The sequence below is a fragment of the Phalacrocorax aristotelis genome, chromosome 12, assembly GCF_949628215.1.
Source record: "Phalacrocorax aristotelis chromosome 12, bGulAri2.1, whole genome shotgun sequence".
Taxonomy (NCBI): domain Eukaryota; kingdom Metazoa; phylum Chordata; class Aves; order Suliformes; family Phalacrocoracidae; genus Phalacrocorax; species Phalacrocorax aristotelis.
In genome coordinates this window covers 6479837-6498850 of record NC_134287.1, presented here as the reverse complement: position 1 = coordinate 6498850, position 19014 = coordinate 6479837, and the positions used below count along the sequence as shown (strand labels likewise).

At 37.2% G+C, this 19014-nt stretch overlaps 1 protein-coding gene across 1 annotated transcript in view; it reads left to right on the top strand.

Moving 5' to 3' along the window:
- Positions 1-15741, top strand: part of KNDC1 (kinase non-catalytic C-lobe domain containing 1) — a 66407-nt gene extending 50666 nt beyond the window's left edge. The window contains exons 18-30 of the mRNA XM_075107400.1: positions 3963-4056; positions 4168-4265; positions 4559-4770; positions 6111-6224; positions 6646-6793; positions 7042-7221; positions 8401-8616; positions 8935-9017; positions 10291-10441; positions 10887-11009; positions 11112-11171; positions 11810-11967; positions 13138-15741. Of these exons, the coding sequence (XP_074963501.1) occupies positions 3963-4056; positions 4168-4265; positions 4559-4770; positions 6111-6224; positions 6646-6793; positions 7042-7221; positions 8401-8616; positions 8935-9017; positions 10291-10441; positions 10887-11009; positions 11112-11171; positions 11810-11967; positions 13138-13369 (1869 nt within the window). The 3' untranslated portion in view covers positions 13370-15741. The remainder of the gene's footprint in view (positions 1-3962; positions 4057-4167; positions 4266-4558; positions 4771-6110; positions 6225-6645; positions 6794-7041; positions 7222-8400; positions 8617-8934; positions 9018-10290; positions 10442-10886; positions 11010-11111; positions 11172-11809; positions 11968-13137) is intronic.
- Positions 15742-19014: the final 3273 nt, after the last annotated feature.

Sequence of the window (19014 nt, the reverse complement as noted above, 5' to 3'; positions counted from 1 at the left end):
GACTTCTATTCCCTTAAAGAGCATATCAGTCCTGTTTACTTACCTTTTACATTTGTGCCTATATCTATAACAAGCTTCAGTTCGTAAGTATTTTTGTAAATATTTCAAGTGCAAAGCCACAGAATAAGGATAATATATGAAACTGTAGAAATCTGTATAGTTGGAGCTGGTTCATGGGAAGGAAAAGGGAAAATTTAAGTTAAGGGGTTATTAATACTGGAAGACCTGTTAGTATAGAGACTCTCGGAATCTTTTTGTCTCCCTGAGAACAGTTAGTGTCTAGTTTGTATATCCTTATTGTTTCTGCCAGATACATGTTTAATAAAGATGAAGGAGTTGCACTGCATTTGTGAATTTCCATACTGTGGGCAGTTAGTTGAATTTGTTGCTTTAATTTTTAAGTGAGCTTGATAAAGTAGAAATGAACAACTGAGAACATGATCTAGACTACCTTGTTTCTGGATAGCCAGTTTAAATCCCAGTGGATCTATTTACATTCATTTTTTTTTCAGGCACTGTGACCTCACTTCAGTTTTCAGTAAAAAACCTACTTTTCTCTTATTAGGCAAGTTAAAGCCTGAGTCACTGAGGATGTTGTACCTTTTTTTTTATCTCCTTAATGTACAGGTGTAAGTCTATAGGAAAAAATAGCATGAGAAACTTGACCTACTATTGGTTTGTGTAAAAATAAATAAACAAAAATATAGAAAAAAGTTTCCAGGACTGTCACTCAAAAATTTCCATCTACTCAAAAATGCCTATTTCTAATCCGGTAGGGCTGTTTAATCCTGTGTAAGCATGCCAGCTAGAGAAAAATGGGCTTGCATAATCTCCCTTACTTGAAGGACTTATTCTTGACTGAAGAACAGATTTTCACGAGTAAGGAGTTTTCATAAGCATCTAAATAGATTTTTCTACTTCAACAGGCAGTCTTTTTACTTCAAGATTTTACAGACTACTCAGCAATTTAGTTTGATTCAAAAGGAAGCATTATCTTCTGAGTTCTTGGCAATTATTTTCCCTATTTAACAGGCATACAACAAAAATTAAGCAAGATTTATGGTGCTTACCGTCTGCTTTGGAATTTGCCTATGAAATTAATGCACACTATTATAAATTGCTACTATATGCATTGATGCATAAGAACTTGGCTAACCCAACAATCATACAAGAGGCTGGGGAGAAAATAGTCATGAGGTATCTCTCTAGAAAATTACATTGTGTTTGTGCCCAGTGCATTCCGCTGGAGGATTACTATTGATACACAGTGCAATTCATTCAGTTTAGCAATTAGTCAACAATTCATTTAGAGAGCAAGAGAAAGCACGTTCCAATAGCTGAAAAGGGTACATACGATTCTGAGGATAAGTGAACTAATCTTTCTTCTGTTATCTAAAATCAGTGTGAAATTTTAGTAGCTTGGACAAAAATTAGACTCTTATCTTATTCTGTCTCAGTAATGCAGAAATAATGTTTGTGATCTGGAGTGCGTATGAGGCCAGATGGACGAACAAGAATAAATCAAGTGTGAAAATGTATAGCATGATTTTAATCTCCATACCAGCAGCTGACAAAGGCCAGTTCATATCTCATTTTGAACGATACGGATGTTGCTGGTGCCGTTGGTAGGAGTAGGATTTAACATTTTACGTCCTTGTGTACTTGGGTGTAGCCAACAGCTGTATTTGTACAGCAAAGTGTTTTCAACTGGTTTCATTTGGTAATATGAACATTTATACATGTTATACTTGGAGTATATGTTATATAGAAAATAAGTCTGGTCATTAATCATTGGCATTTATGAAGTGTTAAAACTGTTAATGTGTAAACAATTAACAAGAGCTGTGCAAATTCCAAGGGAATGATGCATTGTCTGAACCAAAATACTGAGAAAATAAAATAGACTCAATGTGAAAATTAACATGAGTTTTCTGCCAAAGCAGAAGCTCACAAAAGTTAATTATTCTAATTGCTCACTGTAAAATCTAGTGGAGAAAATGTGTGTCCGTATCTACTCCAGGAGAACTACAAAGTCCAAAGGAAGGACTCCACGGCGATGTCCAAGTCTGCCCTCACAATGGGAAGAATTAAGATCTTATTTCTGTAGTCTGATAAGCCGGCTTCAGTTCTCTTGCAGTTTCAGTTATCTCCTACATCTCATAAGCTACTTGTAAGAGTATTCACCAAACTTCGGTGCACCCAAGCTGTGACTAGGAGGTTTCTAGTGCAAGTTATGCATATTCTGGTCACAGTTTTTTTCCCTTTCCCATTCCTTTTCTCTTTTCCTTCCCCATCTGCCAATAGTCTGCATCCTTCGGTGGAGCCACCTTTCAGCATGTAAAAAACTTACGCTTAAAGGAAAGACTGGAATTTGCAATTTTCCCAAGTAAACAGTCTATCATTACTTTGTTTCCTACACTAAAGGATGTTCTATAGGAAAGAGTCCTGACAAATGTACTTCAGAGGGAGAAGAATGACTGAATGTATAGCTTGATCAAAACTGTTTATATTCTAGACCTACCCAAAATGGAAGATATTGTGAAATTGACTGGGAGTTTGTTACTGTGGCTTCATTGCTACTTACCTGAAGTTATTTAGGGGAAGAACTATTTCTGTCCATCAGATTCTGAGCATCAGAAAATGGCCACTCTTTCTGATTTCCTTTCTGTGTCCATAGTCTCTTAATCAACTTGGTTTCACTTTAATTGATGAAACAAAACAAAACCTTTAAGTAAAAGCAAGCAGTTTCCAGTTCAGAATCTGGATAATAGCTTTTCTATCCTTTCACTAGTTTCTGTGTGACACCTGTTTAGTGGTAAGTCTTTTAAAAATCCACAGGGCTTTTGTGACGCTGCTAATGAACTATGTGGTTAAACCTTTAGAGCTTTTCTGAAAAACAGTGGCAGGTTTTTCTCAAACTCAAATTAATTTCTAGTAAGTGCATCCCATTAAAGCTAACCCATTTACCAATCTGTTGTCTGATATGTTAGCTCTGAGCTATGTGTTTTCTGATCACTCTGCTTGTGGGAGTTCTGTCTGCTGCATTCAGTGAACTCCATTTAAAATGCTGTTTCATGTAACTGGGTCACTGGTAGTTAGCCTAGGACCCAAGTGCAAAAGCCACCACTTTTATAAAACTCAACACACACCATGTTTGTTGTTTCATAATAAATCAGAAACTGAACCCTTAGTGGATGGTCCATTTTCATTGGTTGGTAAAATAATGAAACCTTTGATACGCAGATATAAATATTTACGTTAAATTTGATATTATTGTGAGAAGCCGAATATACTTTCATCTCTATCCATTGCTTAAGTTATATACTTCTGTAGAAATTTAGTTTATTTTTTCAATCATGTAAAAGGCATAAACATAAAATATGTAAGCTGAACTTCAAAATTCATATGTCCTTTATTTATAGAGCAGCTCTCCTGTCTGCCTTCTGACCTGGTTCTATGTAACGTAATTATACCTGTTTGGAAACATTTGCTTTCAGTCAGACATTCAGTTCTTGCTGTAAGTATAGGTCTGCTGCTTAACAGAGCATTTCGGGGGTCTGCACTGATTTCAGACCCCATCACTTTTAATTCTGGATGACTTCTGAGTGTAACTTTTAAAAATGCTCTTGAAACAACCAGATAAGTGGAATTTTAACTGAAGGCATATTTATATAAATGGATTCAGACAAACTCCAGTGGCAGTCCCATCGTACACAAATGAGCTCCAGGTCTTAAGCTGTAGAACTGTGGTATAACTAATGATTTTCTGGGGACAGGTGATGCCTGCTGTAACTTGCCTGTAAGCAGTAATGCGAAAGGTAGTTTTTTTCTGGTTAATATCATATTCTTGTCTGTTTGGATGTTCTTTTTTTCACACAGAGTAATTCTCTTCCAAAGCCTCCATTTCCTACTAGAACTTTGCATTTACTATTCTGGTCAGAATCCTTTTTATCTTTAAATAGGAACTAGAACAATTGCTAATGATGGAGACAAAAAATTACAGAAAGACCATAAAATTTTACCAGAAACTATTGCAGAAAGAAAGAAGAACCAAAGGTAAGATTACAGCAACTTGCCAGTGATGAAATGGGTGCGTAGTACTTTTAAGGATTTTTTCTGTAAATCAGAATCATTGGTGTTCTTTTGCTGTGTGTTTTAAATCCAAAGGTCCTGAAACTAAATCTATGTTGCCCAAATTGAGAGGACAGCTACAGGAGATGAAATCAAAAGTGCAGTTTCTTGAACTGGTGAAGAAATATGTGCAGGCGAGTGAGACACTATTTTGCTTGTGTTTCATTTGTCATTTCATTACTGCATCAGTGTAATTGGCTGCTCAACTTAGCATGTGAAAAGTTAAATGTTTTGTGTCAAAGTGCCAAAATAAGTAGGATCTAAAAGACTTATTGAAATAAAGGTAATTGCTTCTAGTATTGTTTAGAAAGGAAAAAAAAGCGATTGTATGAAATGTGATTTGGCTTTGAGTTGGCTGCATTTTGTGTGGATTTTCCTCTTTATTTTCCTACGTTTAATTTTTTCATGGCTTGACATCTTTGAGCAGATCATGTATGCAGAGCAGTGGGGTGTGGAATCCTACGTGCTGCCTACAGTCATTCACAACGGAAGAACTGGTGCTGTGGATGTGGCAGCTACGGATGAGACGTCATTGCTTCTTTACTATAACACAGAGAAACACCAATGTAATAATGAACATGGAATAAGAGTTCTGCAGGCTGGTACACCACTTGGTTTAATGGCTTATTTATATTCTAGGTATAGTATATTTCGCACGTCCTTAATTGGGAGTGGGTGGAGGCATAGTTGCTAATTCAGGAAAAATTAGTCTCCGTGATAAATCCTCGTCACTCGACATTGCATAAATTTTCCTCTCTTACATCAAGTCTAATGTTATTTCTGTGAAGACTTATTTACAGAAATGGGCGTGGAAATGGCAAAAGACAGTCTGATAATAAATAAGCCAAACTGCTACGTTTGGGTTTGATTAAAACTCAAAGCATTTGATAATAAATCAAACACTAACAACTTTAAACTTTTTTGTCCATTTCTTATTTGAGGTTTTGCTCTGATAGTTGCTATGGGATCAAGGCTTTATTTTATTGCCAGCAGTATAATGAATTCTCCAGAACATATAATTTGATAATTCTTATTAATAGGGTCTGGATATGAAAACATATAGGTTCTGTTTTACAGATTATTGCCTCAATCCTTGGGAGTGATCAAGACGCAGGCTTATCTCAGGGCTTAAATGGGGACAAAGATGTCCTTTAACCTTCAGCTAGGGTGAGGGCAGTGTTGTTTTCAGGTACCTGAGCCATAGCAGTGTGAAGGATGGAAACTGCCTGAGAGACTCCATCGGACTTGTGCTACTGTAGAGGGAGCAACTTCCTCCCAGCTACTTCTCCCACCTCATCTAGGAGAGAGTAGAGCTCTTGCCTTATCCTGAATGCTGCTTTTCCTGGTAGTTAGTATTTTGCAAAAGTGAATAAATTGTTTTGGAATCAGAGCTTCCCCATTCATCAAACCCAGATTTTCATGGCCAGCCGTAGCCATTAGGGAGACATGACAGTTAACCTGTGATAAGACCTTGACAGTGTGTGTGTGTGTGCGTATAGATAAAAAAAGAAAATGCACTCATTTTTAATGTGTGTATAATAAGTATATTCTGTTGTTAAAGCAACTACTGCTCTAATTAGAGCTACGGGAAATATTTGCTTGCTTAAGTATCTACTTTTTATGCTGTTGTTACAACAAAGATCTTTTAAAGCAACATCAAGTGGGATGACAGAAAAAAGAAAAATGTGTTCCTTACTATTTCGGATGTAACTTTTGATGATAACAGAAATGTCAAAGTGGTCCTTTAGAAAACTGCAAGTAGAGAAACTGGGGTTTTTAAAACAAATTATGCTTTCAGTGTTGGCAATCACAATATTTGAAGTATAAAATTAAAAAGGAATCAACGTTTTATGTAGAGCTTGAGAACCTAAAATCCCTACTAATTCTTGATATATTGAGGAATTTTTTGCTGTTGCTGTGCTCTAATGCAAGAAGAAATTGTGTTCTTGCTTGCCTGTGATTTTTCTTGTGCTTCACAGGAATGCATTTTTAGAAGGTTATGTACAGCAGTTTCTCTACACATTTCGCTATTTCTGCACCCAAGAGGAATTTTTGCAGTTTCTTCTTGATAGAATCAGCAGCACTTTATCCAGGTACAGTAATTTCCTGTGAAAAATATTGTCAAAGCACAATTGAGTTCCCCCCCAATGGCAAATAGCTGATTCTGAAAAGAACTGCTTCATTAAATTGAATTTTGATGTTTGTTTTTGTAAGACTGTCTTGACAAGTGGGGGTGAAACTAGAGGAAGTGCTATATTTGACAGCGTGCTTACTTCTTTTTTCTTCTGAATCTGAGTCTTACTTTTGCCAGTTGTTCAGTGATAGGTTGTATGTACAATCACAGCTTTGTTTCCATAGAGCCATGGATTCTAGAGACACGAACCATAAGAACCATAAGAATTTAAGATAGTACAGTCAATACCAAATAATACTTGTGGGTTTTTTCAACACTTACTTTTAAATCGGAATTGGATATCAATTTTGATGAAATAAGTGCCTTTCTCTTCTCACCAGTGCAAGCCTGGATCCTTCCACATCACTTACCAAAATATGTAACCGCAGTTTCTACATCCTGCAGGCTTGGATTGAAGACTGCTACAGTGTAGACTTTGCAACAAATACTGATCTTTTGTGTACCCTAAAAGAATTTATTTCTTCTGAGGTAAGTCAGAATTTCAGTAGAAACTTAAATTGATATTTTTTTTTCTTAAAGTCAGTTACGGTGGGTGTAAGATCGTTATTACAAAAATCTGTCCTAATTAAAGTAAAAGAAAAATAATGCTGTCTTTAACAGCTACGTTCCTTATGTCTGGTTTTGGACGGACATGAATCTTACCACTATGTTGTGTCTTGCTTATAATTTACAGGAAATGGAGTTCAATATTCTGTTAACCTGTTTTGCATTTACAGGTTGCTCCATTAAATGGCTACGGTGAGCGCTTGTTGTCATTGCTTGAGGACGCTTCTGCCAGGAAAAGTGGCAGTGCTCACCTGCGCTCCAGCACAGACAAATGTGAAGAGGAGCGCGAGGAGGACAGAAAAACATTACATTCTCTATGTAAAAAGCTCTCAGAAGATGTTTCCAGAAAGGCATGGTTTTTCTTCAGACTGCAGTATATGGAGCACATTTCCATATATTATTTTCTGACAAAAACTAGAGTATCCAGCTTAAGTTCTACACCCTGATTTAGTAAAATTTATGTACCTGCATTTTAAATTTTCTTTTGAAAGTATTTAGGGCCTAAACAGTTCTATAAGTGTGCAAGTCATCTTAATCCTTAATTGCACCATGTCAGCTGGTTCAGTAATAGACCAGATAATCAAAATTTTGAGGGGTGTTGAACTTCATCCTTGATACTACCATGTGACTCATAGTTACTAGGAAACATTTTCCCCCTTGTCAAACATTAGTACTTTTTATTAGGCATATGTCTTTGTAAGCCTAATAAATATAGGAAGACAGTAGGGGGTGAGGCATTTCCTGCTAGAACTTCAAAGCTTGTACCAAAACCTTGTCTGAACTTTCGTCTGTATTTACTGGTTCATACAGTGTGCCACTGAAAAGTAATCCCAGAAGCTGGAGCATATGGTAGGCTTTTCTTGAAAAAAGATCTCTCTACAGAGTGACCAAAATGACATGTGGAATTCAAATGTGTGTCAATAATGTGCAAGCTGAATTTAGAATCAGCCTCTTGATGAAGGTGCAGAATTCCATGGGGTATAACTGGGGATTCAACCAATAAAGGGCAAGCTGAATAGAAAAAACATGGACTTATTTTCTCGTCACTCCATCATGATACTGGAAGGTGGAAGAAGGGAAAAGAATGGAAGAATAAATATTTCTTTGGAAACAGCTGTTTGATGGTTGGACTTAATGATCTTAGAGGTCTTTTCTAACCATAATGATTCTGTGATACTAAGCAAAAAGAGTACAAGAAATAGAGATAGTAAGAAGTAAAACATAAAATATAAAACTTCAGAATATAAACTCTTTTATGGCAGCAAGCTTGAATACACAGAAACTTCAATTGTTGATTGAGATCTGGTAACCTCCTGCTCAGACTCGTCAATGGTGCATACTATATTAGCTTAAAATAGCAATGTTGAATAAACCAATTAGTGTCTGGGCTAACCTTGAAGGTTAGCTGAAGAGCTTTGCATCCACAAAGGCGTTTCTCTAACAAAACATTTCAGGAAGTTAAATCAAGGGTAGACATAATGTTTGCTTTAGAGAAGTTTTAGCTTTACATCTTTTTTTTTTTTCTACAGAACTTTAACTGGAAACTCTCCAAAGGTGTGGGACCAATTGCACAATACCAGAGAGACCGACTGTACACTATTTCATCAGTTTTGCCAAAGCCATGCTATAACAGCTTTACAGAAGAATTCCCAGTCTCCTTTGCTAAAGCAGATGAAGTGGGACCATATCTCTTAATGGAATACAGTGTGCAACAGCTTTGTTGTCAGCTGACCTTACTGCAACAGGTATGAAGGACTAGGTTTACTTGGAAGTACAAACAGTATCTGTCTTCTTATTTTATACTCAGACTCCTTTCTCTACCATTTCCCAACCCTGTTTTCAAGCTTATTTCATACTGTTTCATAAGATTTTGAATTAAAATAATCTGGTTTTCTCTTGAAATCTCTACAGGAAAATTTAGAATGGCTAATTCTATTCTTAGGCTGTGATCCCTCTGATAAATTTGCTGACGGGGGAGGGAGAACTTCAGTCATTTTTATCCCTGAGTATTTTAGAGGAACTGCTAGACCTAACAACAGATATATCTTGCTCTTTTTGTTTAGGAAGTATTTCATAAATGTCATCCAGTACACTTTCTAAATTCAAGAGCACTTGGTGTTAAAGACAAATGTGTTGCTGTCCAAAAGTAAGTTGCTTATTTTAACTGCCCTTCTTCTCTGTTGATGCACAATAACTTACTGTGTTACACCTTTAATACATCCCAGAAAAGAGAAACATTTTAAATACTTAATATCTTCTTGACAGACTACCTAGTCTATTTACCTGTATTTTTTAATTTCAGGAGATTTTATACATGTGTATGTATATGTTCCTGTGCATGTGTGTGTATGTGGTAGGTCACATTTGAAAGGTGATTTCTTTGACATCTAAAGTGGGTCAGGCCAAAGTATTTCTGAAGACTTTGTTAGGGGGGTTGCTTCAGAGGTTTTATTTTTGTGGGAAAAATTGTAATGGCTTCTGGAACAGGCTACTTGATAATGCCTGTGTGTATGTATATAAAATCTCAATGACAGTTACAGAACCGGAGAACAGATGAGGTTGGAAAAGGCCTCTCAAGATCGTGTAGTCCAACCTCCCTACGCTGAGCAAGGTCAGCTAGAGCAGGTTGCTTGGGATCACGTGAGCTGGGTACTGACTGTGGATGAGGACTCACAACCTCTCTGTGCATTGTTTATTTTGTACTGTTAGGTAGATGAAGTGTCCGTATTCACAAATAGGTAAGAATTTTCCTATAGCTATTAGAGTGGTTACCAACCTATTTAAATTACTTGCTCAATGGTAATTAAGGTTTTCGTCCAGACACGTGGACCTAATTACGTTTGACTATGGTCTACTTCTTACATATGCAGTGGGTTCAGCTGTCTTCTAACTAATACTTGTTAATTACACAGCCTGTAGCAAACTTTTCAGTCTAAGGATAGGGAATGAACACCTGAAGCATCTCATCTTTTACAGACTGTAAAATAGTGGAGGCTAAATCAGCTGGTGTACACTGATTTGGGGTTCAGGCATGGGAAACAAATTGTGTGGTGCCCCTAGGTATCAGGCTCAATTTCTTACGTGGCTGCAGTTTCTAAGGAGTTTGGATTTCTGGCTGTTATCTTGTGTCAGATCGGATGGTTTGTTCTGTTCAGTAATAAGTGATGAAGGTGTCTTTATGTACAGAAATGTATACTGCATGTGCCTGTCTTGTAATCACGTATAATTATCTTGTAATTGTAAGGAAGAAAAAGTAACATAGCTCACTATGTACTTTGTAAGAGTATAAAATCAGGGCTACAAGCACTGCAAAATTATTTTAAATGGTTAGAAGTTGGCATCTTCACAATCAAGATGTTCTTTGAAAGTTCAAAGTCAGTGTGAATTATTTTTGCCTTTTTTTTCCATTCTCTCCATAGAGCTGTTTCTACTGAGACAGTTTCACTTAAAGTCTGTAATCTGTTTCTGTCAAAGTGCACACAAGACCAGTACCTTCTACAATTATTAAGAAATGCAGACAGTATCAGCACCTGGGTTGCTGCTGAAATTGTAACATGTCACACATCTAAGGTTCGTCATTGGTTTATTGTATTATTAATTATGAAATGGTTATTTATTATTGTATATGAGTTGCTAGGTAGCAAAGTTGCAAGAAATATTCTGGAATACACCTGTGCGCGGGCAGTTCACAATTCAGTCTGTTGTCACAAGGAGGGTCTTGGATGTTTTGTAGTAGAGGGTGTCAAAACCTAATAGAATGTGAGAAATGGGTTGCCTGAGGAGAATAGATGTCAGACTTTAACAAGGACACCTCGGTGACAGAAAAGAGAAAACTTTGTGTTGGAGGAAAATGTTACTACAGTCAACAATTTTGAAAACAAATTCAAAAAGAAAATGCATCTCTCTTTCTTCCGTCTCATTTAAATCTATTGTGTAGATTTATGTAGGCTTACTATATAGATTCAGTACATCTACATGTTTTTTTTATTTACAGTATATCTTAATATTTTTTCAGCTGCAGGTGAGCTTGTTGTCAAAATTTCTTCTTATAGCAAAATGCTGCTATGAACAAAGAAATTTTGCTACTGCAATGCAAATCCTAGCAGGCTTGGAAAATCTTATTGTACGACAGTTACCAGTAAGTTTGGGACTCTGTTCTGTAACTATTTTGCTTAACATAATCTTGTTCCAATATAGACATTAATGTGAAAAACAAAAATATATTTTGTTTTATTGTAAGGCCTGGAAAATTCTACCTGCAAAAGTAGCTGAAATAATGGAGGAACTCAAGGCTGTTGAGGTATAGTATAAAGTCTTCAATGTAAAAATACTTCTTTGGGATTAGATAAGATGCAAGATCTGCTTAAATGGGTGCCTCTGCAGGATGAAAGCCATAATTATTACTTTGTATTACTAAGGAGATTTTAATTCTATTTAAACCTGTTGACTAAATCTGAGAGTTTACATTAATTTTCATCTCAGTATTTCTGAAAAATGTATCTTGTGTGACTAAAAATCAAGAAAGAAATTTCAAAGCAAGCTAGGATATTAGATACACCTTTTCTGATGATTTCTGCAGGAGCTTTGTGTCTGTAATCTGTTTTGAAAAATCTTAAATGTTTTTTTTATTGCAGGCATTCTCTTACTGTTCCATCCAATTTTGCATTGTAGATCAAAGTTCTAAAATGTAATTTTGGCTGTGATTTAGAACAATTAAAGATTATGTAGGAAGTATCTTTTGATTAAAGTTACTTTCTTTATTTCTGTACTTCAGTGTTTGCCACCAAATTAATTCATCATGTTGTCTTCAACTTCAATGCCCAAAGTTAAAATTCATGACAAACAAATACATAGTGCTAAACATATGAAGTGGAGAACTTCTTGTAAAACCTGCCCCGATACTTAACGTGAGATTTATCTGTGTACATTTTAAACTAGGTGTTTTTAAAAAGTGACAGCTTGTGCTTGATGGAAGGAGAAAGATTCAAAACACTTCCAACAATTCCATCAGCCCATGTTTTGGCTATGCATGTCCAACAACTTGAAACTGGAGGATTCACAATGACGAATGGAGCTCACAAGTGGACTAAACTTAGGTAATTATTTTAATTATGTATGTATGTCACCTAACTTTCTGAAACAGGATATTGTCCACTGGAGAAAACAGTGGGATCGAGTGCACCCTCAGCAAGTTTGCTGATGACACCGAGCTGAGCAGTGCAGTTGACATGCCAGAAGGACAGGGTGTCATCCAGGGGGACCTCGACAAGCTGGAGAGGTGGGCCTGTGAGAACCTCATGAGGTCAACAAGGCCAAGTGCACGGTCCTGCACCCGGGTCAGGGCAACCCTGGTCAGTACAGGCTGGGGGATGAAGGGATTGAGACCAGCCCTGTAGAGAAGGACGCGGGGGTGCTGGTGGGTGAAAAGCTGGATGTGAGCCAACAATGTGCGCTTGCAGTATGCTGAGCTGTGTCACCAGCAGCGTGGCCAGCAGGGCAAGGGAGGGGATTCTGCCCCTCTGGTGAGACCCCCTGCAGCGCTGTGTCCAGCTCTGGAGCCCTCAGCGCAAGAAGGACATGTACCTGTTGGAGCAGGTCCAGAGGAGGCCACAAAAATTATCTGAGGGCTGCAGCACCTCTCCTAAGGAGAAAGGCAGAGAGAGAAGCCTGCGGGGAGACCTTATGGCGGCCTTACAGTACTTAAAGGGGGGCTATAGGAAAGATGAGGACAACCTTTTTAGCAAGGCCTGTTGTGACAGGACATGGGGTGATGGTTTTAAACTAAAGGAGGGTAGATTTAGACTGGATATTAGGAAAAAAAAGTTTTGCTCTGAGGGTGGTGAAACACTGGCACAGGTTGCCCGGAGAGGTGGCAGATGCCCCGTCCCTGGAGACTTTCCAGGTCAGGCTGGACGGGGCTCTGAGCAACCTGGTCTAGTTGAAGATGTCCCTGCTCGCTGCAGGGGGGGTGGACTAGATGTCCTCTCAAGGTCCCTTCCAGCCTAAACCATTCTGATTCTGTGATTCTAATGCAACATCCCATAGTTAGCACTTTAAATAGTTTCAGTCGTTTTTACATCTAACCAAAGGGGTATATACTATAGAGGAGAATGCTCAATGCCCTTGAATTTCCTTTAAAATTTGGAGGTTTAGGCAGGGGTGGGTGGTTGGTTGGTTGGTTGGTGGTTTGGGTTTTTTTTCTTTTTTGGGTTTTATTTTATCAGCAGCAAAACAGGCTAATCTTTTTTACCATATTCTTTTTCAAGAAATATTGCCAAAGTTGTGAGCCAAGTTCATGCATTTCAAGAGAATCCTTATACATATACACCAGATTTCAAGCTGCAGTCTTACCTCAGACAAAGAATAACTCATTTTAAAGATGCAGACATTTCTGCCTTGGCAGCTGACAACTGTGCCAACTTCCATCAGATACCAGCAGAAAAACATTCTCGAAAAATTCAGGACACACTGCGCAGAATGAAGGCAACATTTCAGTAATTATTTACATTTCATCTGTTCTATTCCAAATGTAGATTGTAAAACTGGAGTAAGCTGACTTCATCTCCTGGACCAATTCCCACGCAAATACTTAAGTGACTTAAAATACTATCTCAAGTTGAAATTGTTATATTTCTTAACATACAATTATGAAATGCTGACTAATGAGATTTGAATCACTGTCAACGGGATGACAGATCAAAAGAATAAAAGATAAAAGTAAAGAGAGTACAGATGAAAAGGATGATTAGTTTTGTCACTGTTCTTTAGCATGAAAAAATAATTAGCCCACAAACAAATATCTAAAAAACACTCTGGAAGTAAGTTAAAATTACAACTTCTGTTGCAAAGTTGGCATAGGACAGTTCAAAGTATAGATCATTAAACGTTGAATATATTTTTATATAACCATAGTACACTTGTATCCTGTCACAGTGTGCATATAATTCAGGGACACAGATCCTCTGCTATCCTTTGCTGGTGTGTCTTGCTTTTATGTTGTGTATTATGAAAACTATAGTTGACTTAAATAATTGGCCATCTTCTTCTTCAAGCATACTAAGGAAGGAGAGGAATGCCATGCTGCAACTCTTTTTGGTTTTGTTTTAATGTCACTGAACAAACCTGTTTCCAAATGAAAGTAAAATCTGAATCTAAATATTACCACTTTGTTGCTCTGCTTCTGCCCTCATGGCCTTGTGAAAGCAGTAAATGTGAAATTGCTTTTTGTTTTCTGTATTGGACACAGGAATCACTTTGCCGGTTTGTGTATGTATGTATGTGTGCACCTTTGATTATGGCTTTTTCTCCTGAGGTTGCTTTTGTAGACTGCAGTGCTACAGCAGCATTAAATAGAAGAAAACTGTGTGAAATTTGGATCTGCAACTTGCAAGACTTCGGTGCTAACCTATTTATAGAGCTTATGCTTACAAGACCTTCTAAATGGCAATGAAATGTGATGCTATTGCTAGAAAGTTTGTGGAGCTACCCAGGTGTATGCAAGGCCAAAATGTTACGGCTACAAATTAGTTACAAGTACTTCTACCTGAGGGAACAGTAGTATTGGAAGAGAAGTAGGGAAGGACAAGAAACAGCTAAAATAAGCTCTGTCCTGAAAGTGATTTGCTAGAACTGTGTTTTAAAAAATAAAAGAGAAAGTGTTTTGAGAGATGTGAAGAGAAGATGTAAACTAACTGTCTTGGCTTGTTTTAGTGATGGAGGAAGATGATGAGGTAAGAAATGGGAATGTGCACATCTCTAGTATTTTGCAAATTGTACTACTGTATTTGACGGATGTGCACGTGTAGATTTTTCAGTGTTTAAGAGAAAAGCTTCTCCTTTTCTCTTGCCAATAACAGCAATACATACATCGCAGGTCACCTGCTTCTCATCTTTCTCAGTCAAACACAAGGTATGTCCATACTTTCCACTAAATACCTCAGTTACTTCTTCATACTAATATATTAATACCAGACTAATGTTTGTGCTTTTATTTGTTTAAAAACTGGAGAACTCAGTCTCAACAGGGTTTTCTTGCATTTATTCTACTTTTAAGATGCTTTATTTTGTTACTTACTGTACATCGGTTTAGCATGTCATTAATTGTAGTATTCTGACTTACCCTTAAGGAAGTAAAATGTGTTGCTATTTCTCTGAAAATTGCCAAATGTGAAAGCATTTAATCTTTACCTCCTCTCTTTATATAATACAGTGATTTAAGAATGTGAATGATAACCTTATCTTCAGGCATACATTTCACATATTTGATCTATATGCATTTATTTTTAAGAATTGTTTCACTTAAAGCCACGCCTTGCCTTTGAAAGACGGTAAAATTCAAAGTAGCATAAGCTTTACTAATGTAAAGGACTCCACAAAACTTGCTAATCACATGACCTTAATAAATTCGTTTCATATATTTGCAAGTCAGACTGTTGAAATGGCTTTTGTTATTTACTTATCATTTCTATTTTGCACTCGTGATAATTAGCTTATATATTTCTTACAGTTTTATGAGGATTTAAAGCAACTGCTACATCTGGAAAATACTACCTTTGTTCTATGACAATAACTGGTGCTATAGAAGAATTTAAAAATCATCTCATGTCTTCTGTGTAATGCTTCAGTGTATCAGACCTTACATTGCTATAAATGCATAGTATTGAATTATGGTACTACTTTGGGGTGTTTTCATCAATCAGATATTTAAGGTTTTGTATTTAGACACCACCCCACAACAAAAACAAATGTAAATAACTATTAAAAAAAGAAAATCACTCTTTTACAAGGAAACTGGTTTGCTTTTGTCCATGAACACTGATGTATGAACATCTTATGTGATGCAGATTTCAGAATAAAATTACCTCCAGCATATAACTGTACTGCTTATTTATGACTAGCAAGCAGGAATGGTTCGGCTAAAGTTTTCTCGCTTTGTGGGGAATGTGCTTTTAAAAGAAAACACAAGACATAACATGTCAAAGAAGCAAGTTCAGTTGTATCTAGTTGGCAAAAAATTATTGGCATCTGTAATTGTATTGCATAAATGAGGGACTGTGCGGTCTGGCCCCATGTTTCCATTCCGATACCAAAATGTTTGGAAAAAAATGGAGTCTGTTCTCGAAGCCAGAATTGCCACAGCTGTCCTAGTTCTTCTTCATTTTTCCACACATCCCTCATCTTGTTTTTATGCTGTTTATTTTCAAACAATGACCCATGAAGTTTCTGAAATGAAGCTTGCTCCCTGGGAGCCTTTCCAGTTGCTCTGTGCAGTGGTGCTCTTTCTGTGTCCTTTTGCAGGTGTCTGTCCCCAGGATCCCTGGGGTTTTCAGGCCTCCTCTAGAGAGCTGGGAGGTGTGTCCTAGTTACACTAGCTGCATTTGAAAGCAGGTTTCCAGCTCCAGCACTTCCAGAAGCCTGCCAAGAAATGGGGGCGAATTCAGTTAGATCCTATGAACTATTCCATAGAGGCCCAAACCATGAAGTCAGAAAATATTTCATGAATCGACACTGGTTCATGATTCCAACAAATTTCCTTGGAAATTTTTCAACCACTTTTAAACTTTGCTTTTATGATTGTCTACGTTCTTACTTTGTGTTGGATCAGTTTCATAAGCATTGCTGAGACTCATAACTTCTGTGAGTACTGTATGCGATCTGCACAGGATTACAATTTTAGGAAATTTGTTTCTAAATAGCAAATTAATAAACTGCATTTTGAAAGGAGTGAAGCTAACAATAATTTTTCGGTGTTAAATGTATGGTTGATGTTTCAATCCTTGATATTATGAGGAAAAGAGTGCAGATAAATTTTTCTCCTTCATAATAGCTTAAATATAGTCCAAACCGTATCTTCGTTTAAATTAAGTGTTGTGTTCTGTTTTGAGTTTTTCTTTTTTTCTTCCCCAGAAAATCTTCTTTCTCAAAACATGCTTCATAAATATTTTTTTTAAATACATGTTGAGCTAAAGACTCAAGAAGGAGTCTTAAAGCATTGGAAATGCAGGTTTGAACAGTATTTGAAAACTCAAGCCCCAGAAATGAAGCTTAATTGAGTGGCCATCTTTGGGATTTGCCTTACTAACAGGTATTCTTCACCTATAAATATTTTTTGTCTTCATTTAGTTATTAAAAATATGAACATCAAAAATGTAAGAAATTTTCAGACAGTCATTTTAACTGCCCCTGCTACAATTTGCATTATTAAAGTTGTTTTCCCAAGAGATCTTGTAATTATTTTAAGTACCAATAAATTACTAATGTGTGATAGAAGATTCCATTGGGGTTTTTCATGTGTTTTCGTGCTCTAATAACTCTAAAATACATGTGAGAATGGAAGGATGGGGTTTTTCAATATCTATTTAAAAATTCTCGCAGCAGGAGGTTTGAAGGACCTTTTCATGTGGCTGTTTGTAGTGTAGCAATGAGTGACAACAACCCCTGTAGACTAGAAACTTTGATTTGCAGAATCATCTTCCCTTCCTTTGCAGAGAGAAGCTCTTTAGTTTCTTCTGTTGCAATTATGTGAAGGTTCTTTGTGACCGATGTGAAAGTCTCCCAGGACAGCTTCAGCCTGGCATTATTTTAGTGTCCTTCCTGTTCAGTGATATTTCAATGTCTCACATGCAAGTGGAATTGGCAGCGGCTGTATTACATCAGGCCACTGCAGTCACCTAGCCTAGGAGCTGGTCTGTGCATTGTTTTGTTTCTTCATTTTTGGTCTAACGTAAATTATGGTGTTGTAAGTTGCCTAAAAGGCAGGAGGTGAATATCTGCCTTGTAAACCTGTCCTGTGTCTTAGCTGCAACGTTATTTTATGTCTTGAATCCTTCATTCTAATACTAGGGTTAGTCTTGTCATTCTGATGTTGGCATTATGTAAGTGAAATACATACTGGTTTTAGATACTAAAACGTATCTTGTGTTTTAAACTGGTAGCATTCAATTGTCATAATGAAATTAAGAGCTTAGAGTACAGGACAATTTGAGCTGCCATTATCAAAGAAACAGAATTTGGAAAGCTTTACTGGGCACAGGTGAGCCTGAGCATCAGACTCGGAATTAAAACCTCTGCAAAGAGATGCTTATTTGTGATCTCATCTCATAAAGCTCATAAACAGTAACAGTAGTAAATGACTCACTTAAGTAACAGATACACAATAAGGTTTTTTGCAAACAAGCTAGGGAAACAGGTCTAGGAAAAACTGCTAAATGGCAGAGCCACCTTTGTTTGGATAACCACAGAGTGGTTGACAGCGGCTTGTTATGAAAATGCAAGGTTGTGTCCAGTAGGCTCTGAAGAGTTCTGCCGGCGTTTGGTGTTACTTCATGCCTCCATTGACATGCTCTGGTTTTTGAAGGTGATGTAAATCTGTGGGGGTCCGCAGGCATGCTGAAGATGATGGTTAAAATTTAAAATTATCTTGACAACTTGGAAAAATTACACACAATAAAATAAGGTATGTTACACAGAGACATATGCGAAGTTCCAGGATAATCAGCTGCACAAATGTAGGCTAGAATTACTGGTTTTTTGTGGAAAAGGGAGGATAAAGAGTAAAGTCACTTATGCTGGGGAAGTGGTGTCTTCATATCCCCTTAAGGTATCTCCTAATTCTTTGTCTCTTGATGCAGATAACTGAAAGGGCAAAGGTTTGATAATACAAGGCCAAAAAAAGAACAGATAACTCCTGAGGTGAGTATGTAGATCCACAGACGTTAGCAAAGTAACTTTCCTCCATGAAGGTAAACTGCAGGACAAAGATAGGATATACCTGTTAAAGACCATTGTTGGGAATACAACATCCCCCAAATTAGTTGCTTTAAATGAAAGATAATTGACCAGAAGACTGAAACCAAGGGACGTATTGCAGTACACTGTGCTTAACATCCCTACCCTCACCACCTGCTTATCCCTCTGATGGTAGCGGGGACGTGCTTTGGCCTGAGCCTGGCATGGGGACAGTTTGGATGTAGCTGTGGGTGTTTAAGCTAGTGCTGGGACCATGGGGAATACTACTAGACCTATAGCACACAAAATGTTGTTGCAGTGTGTTGGAGGGAACAAGCCCATGCGGGAAGGAAAGATGGGAAAGAATACTAAAAAGTATGTCAAAAATGTATATAGTTGCTTTAGAATCTAAAGAC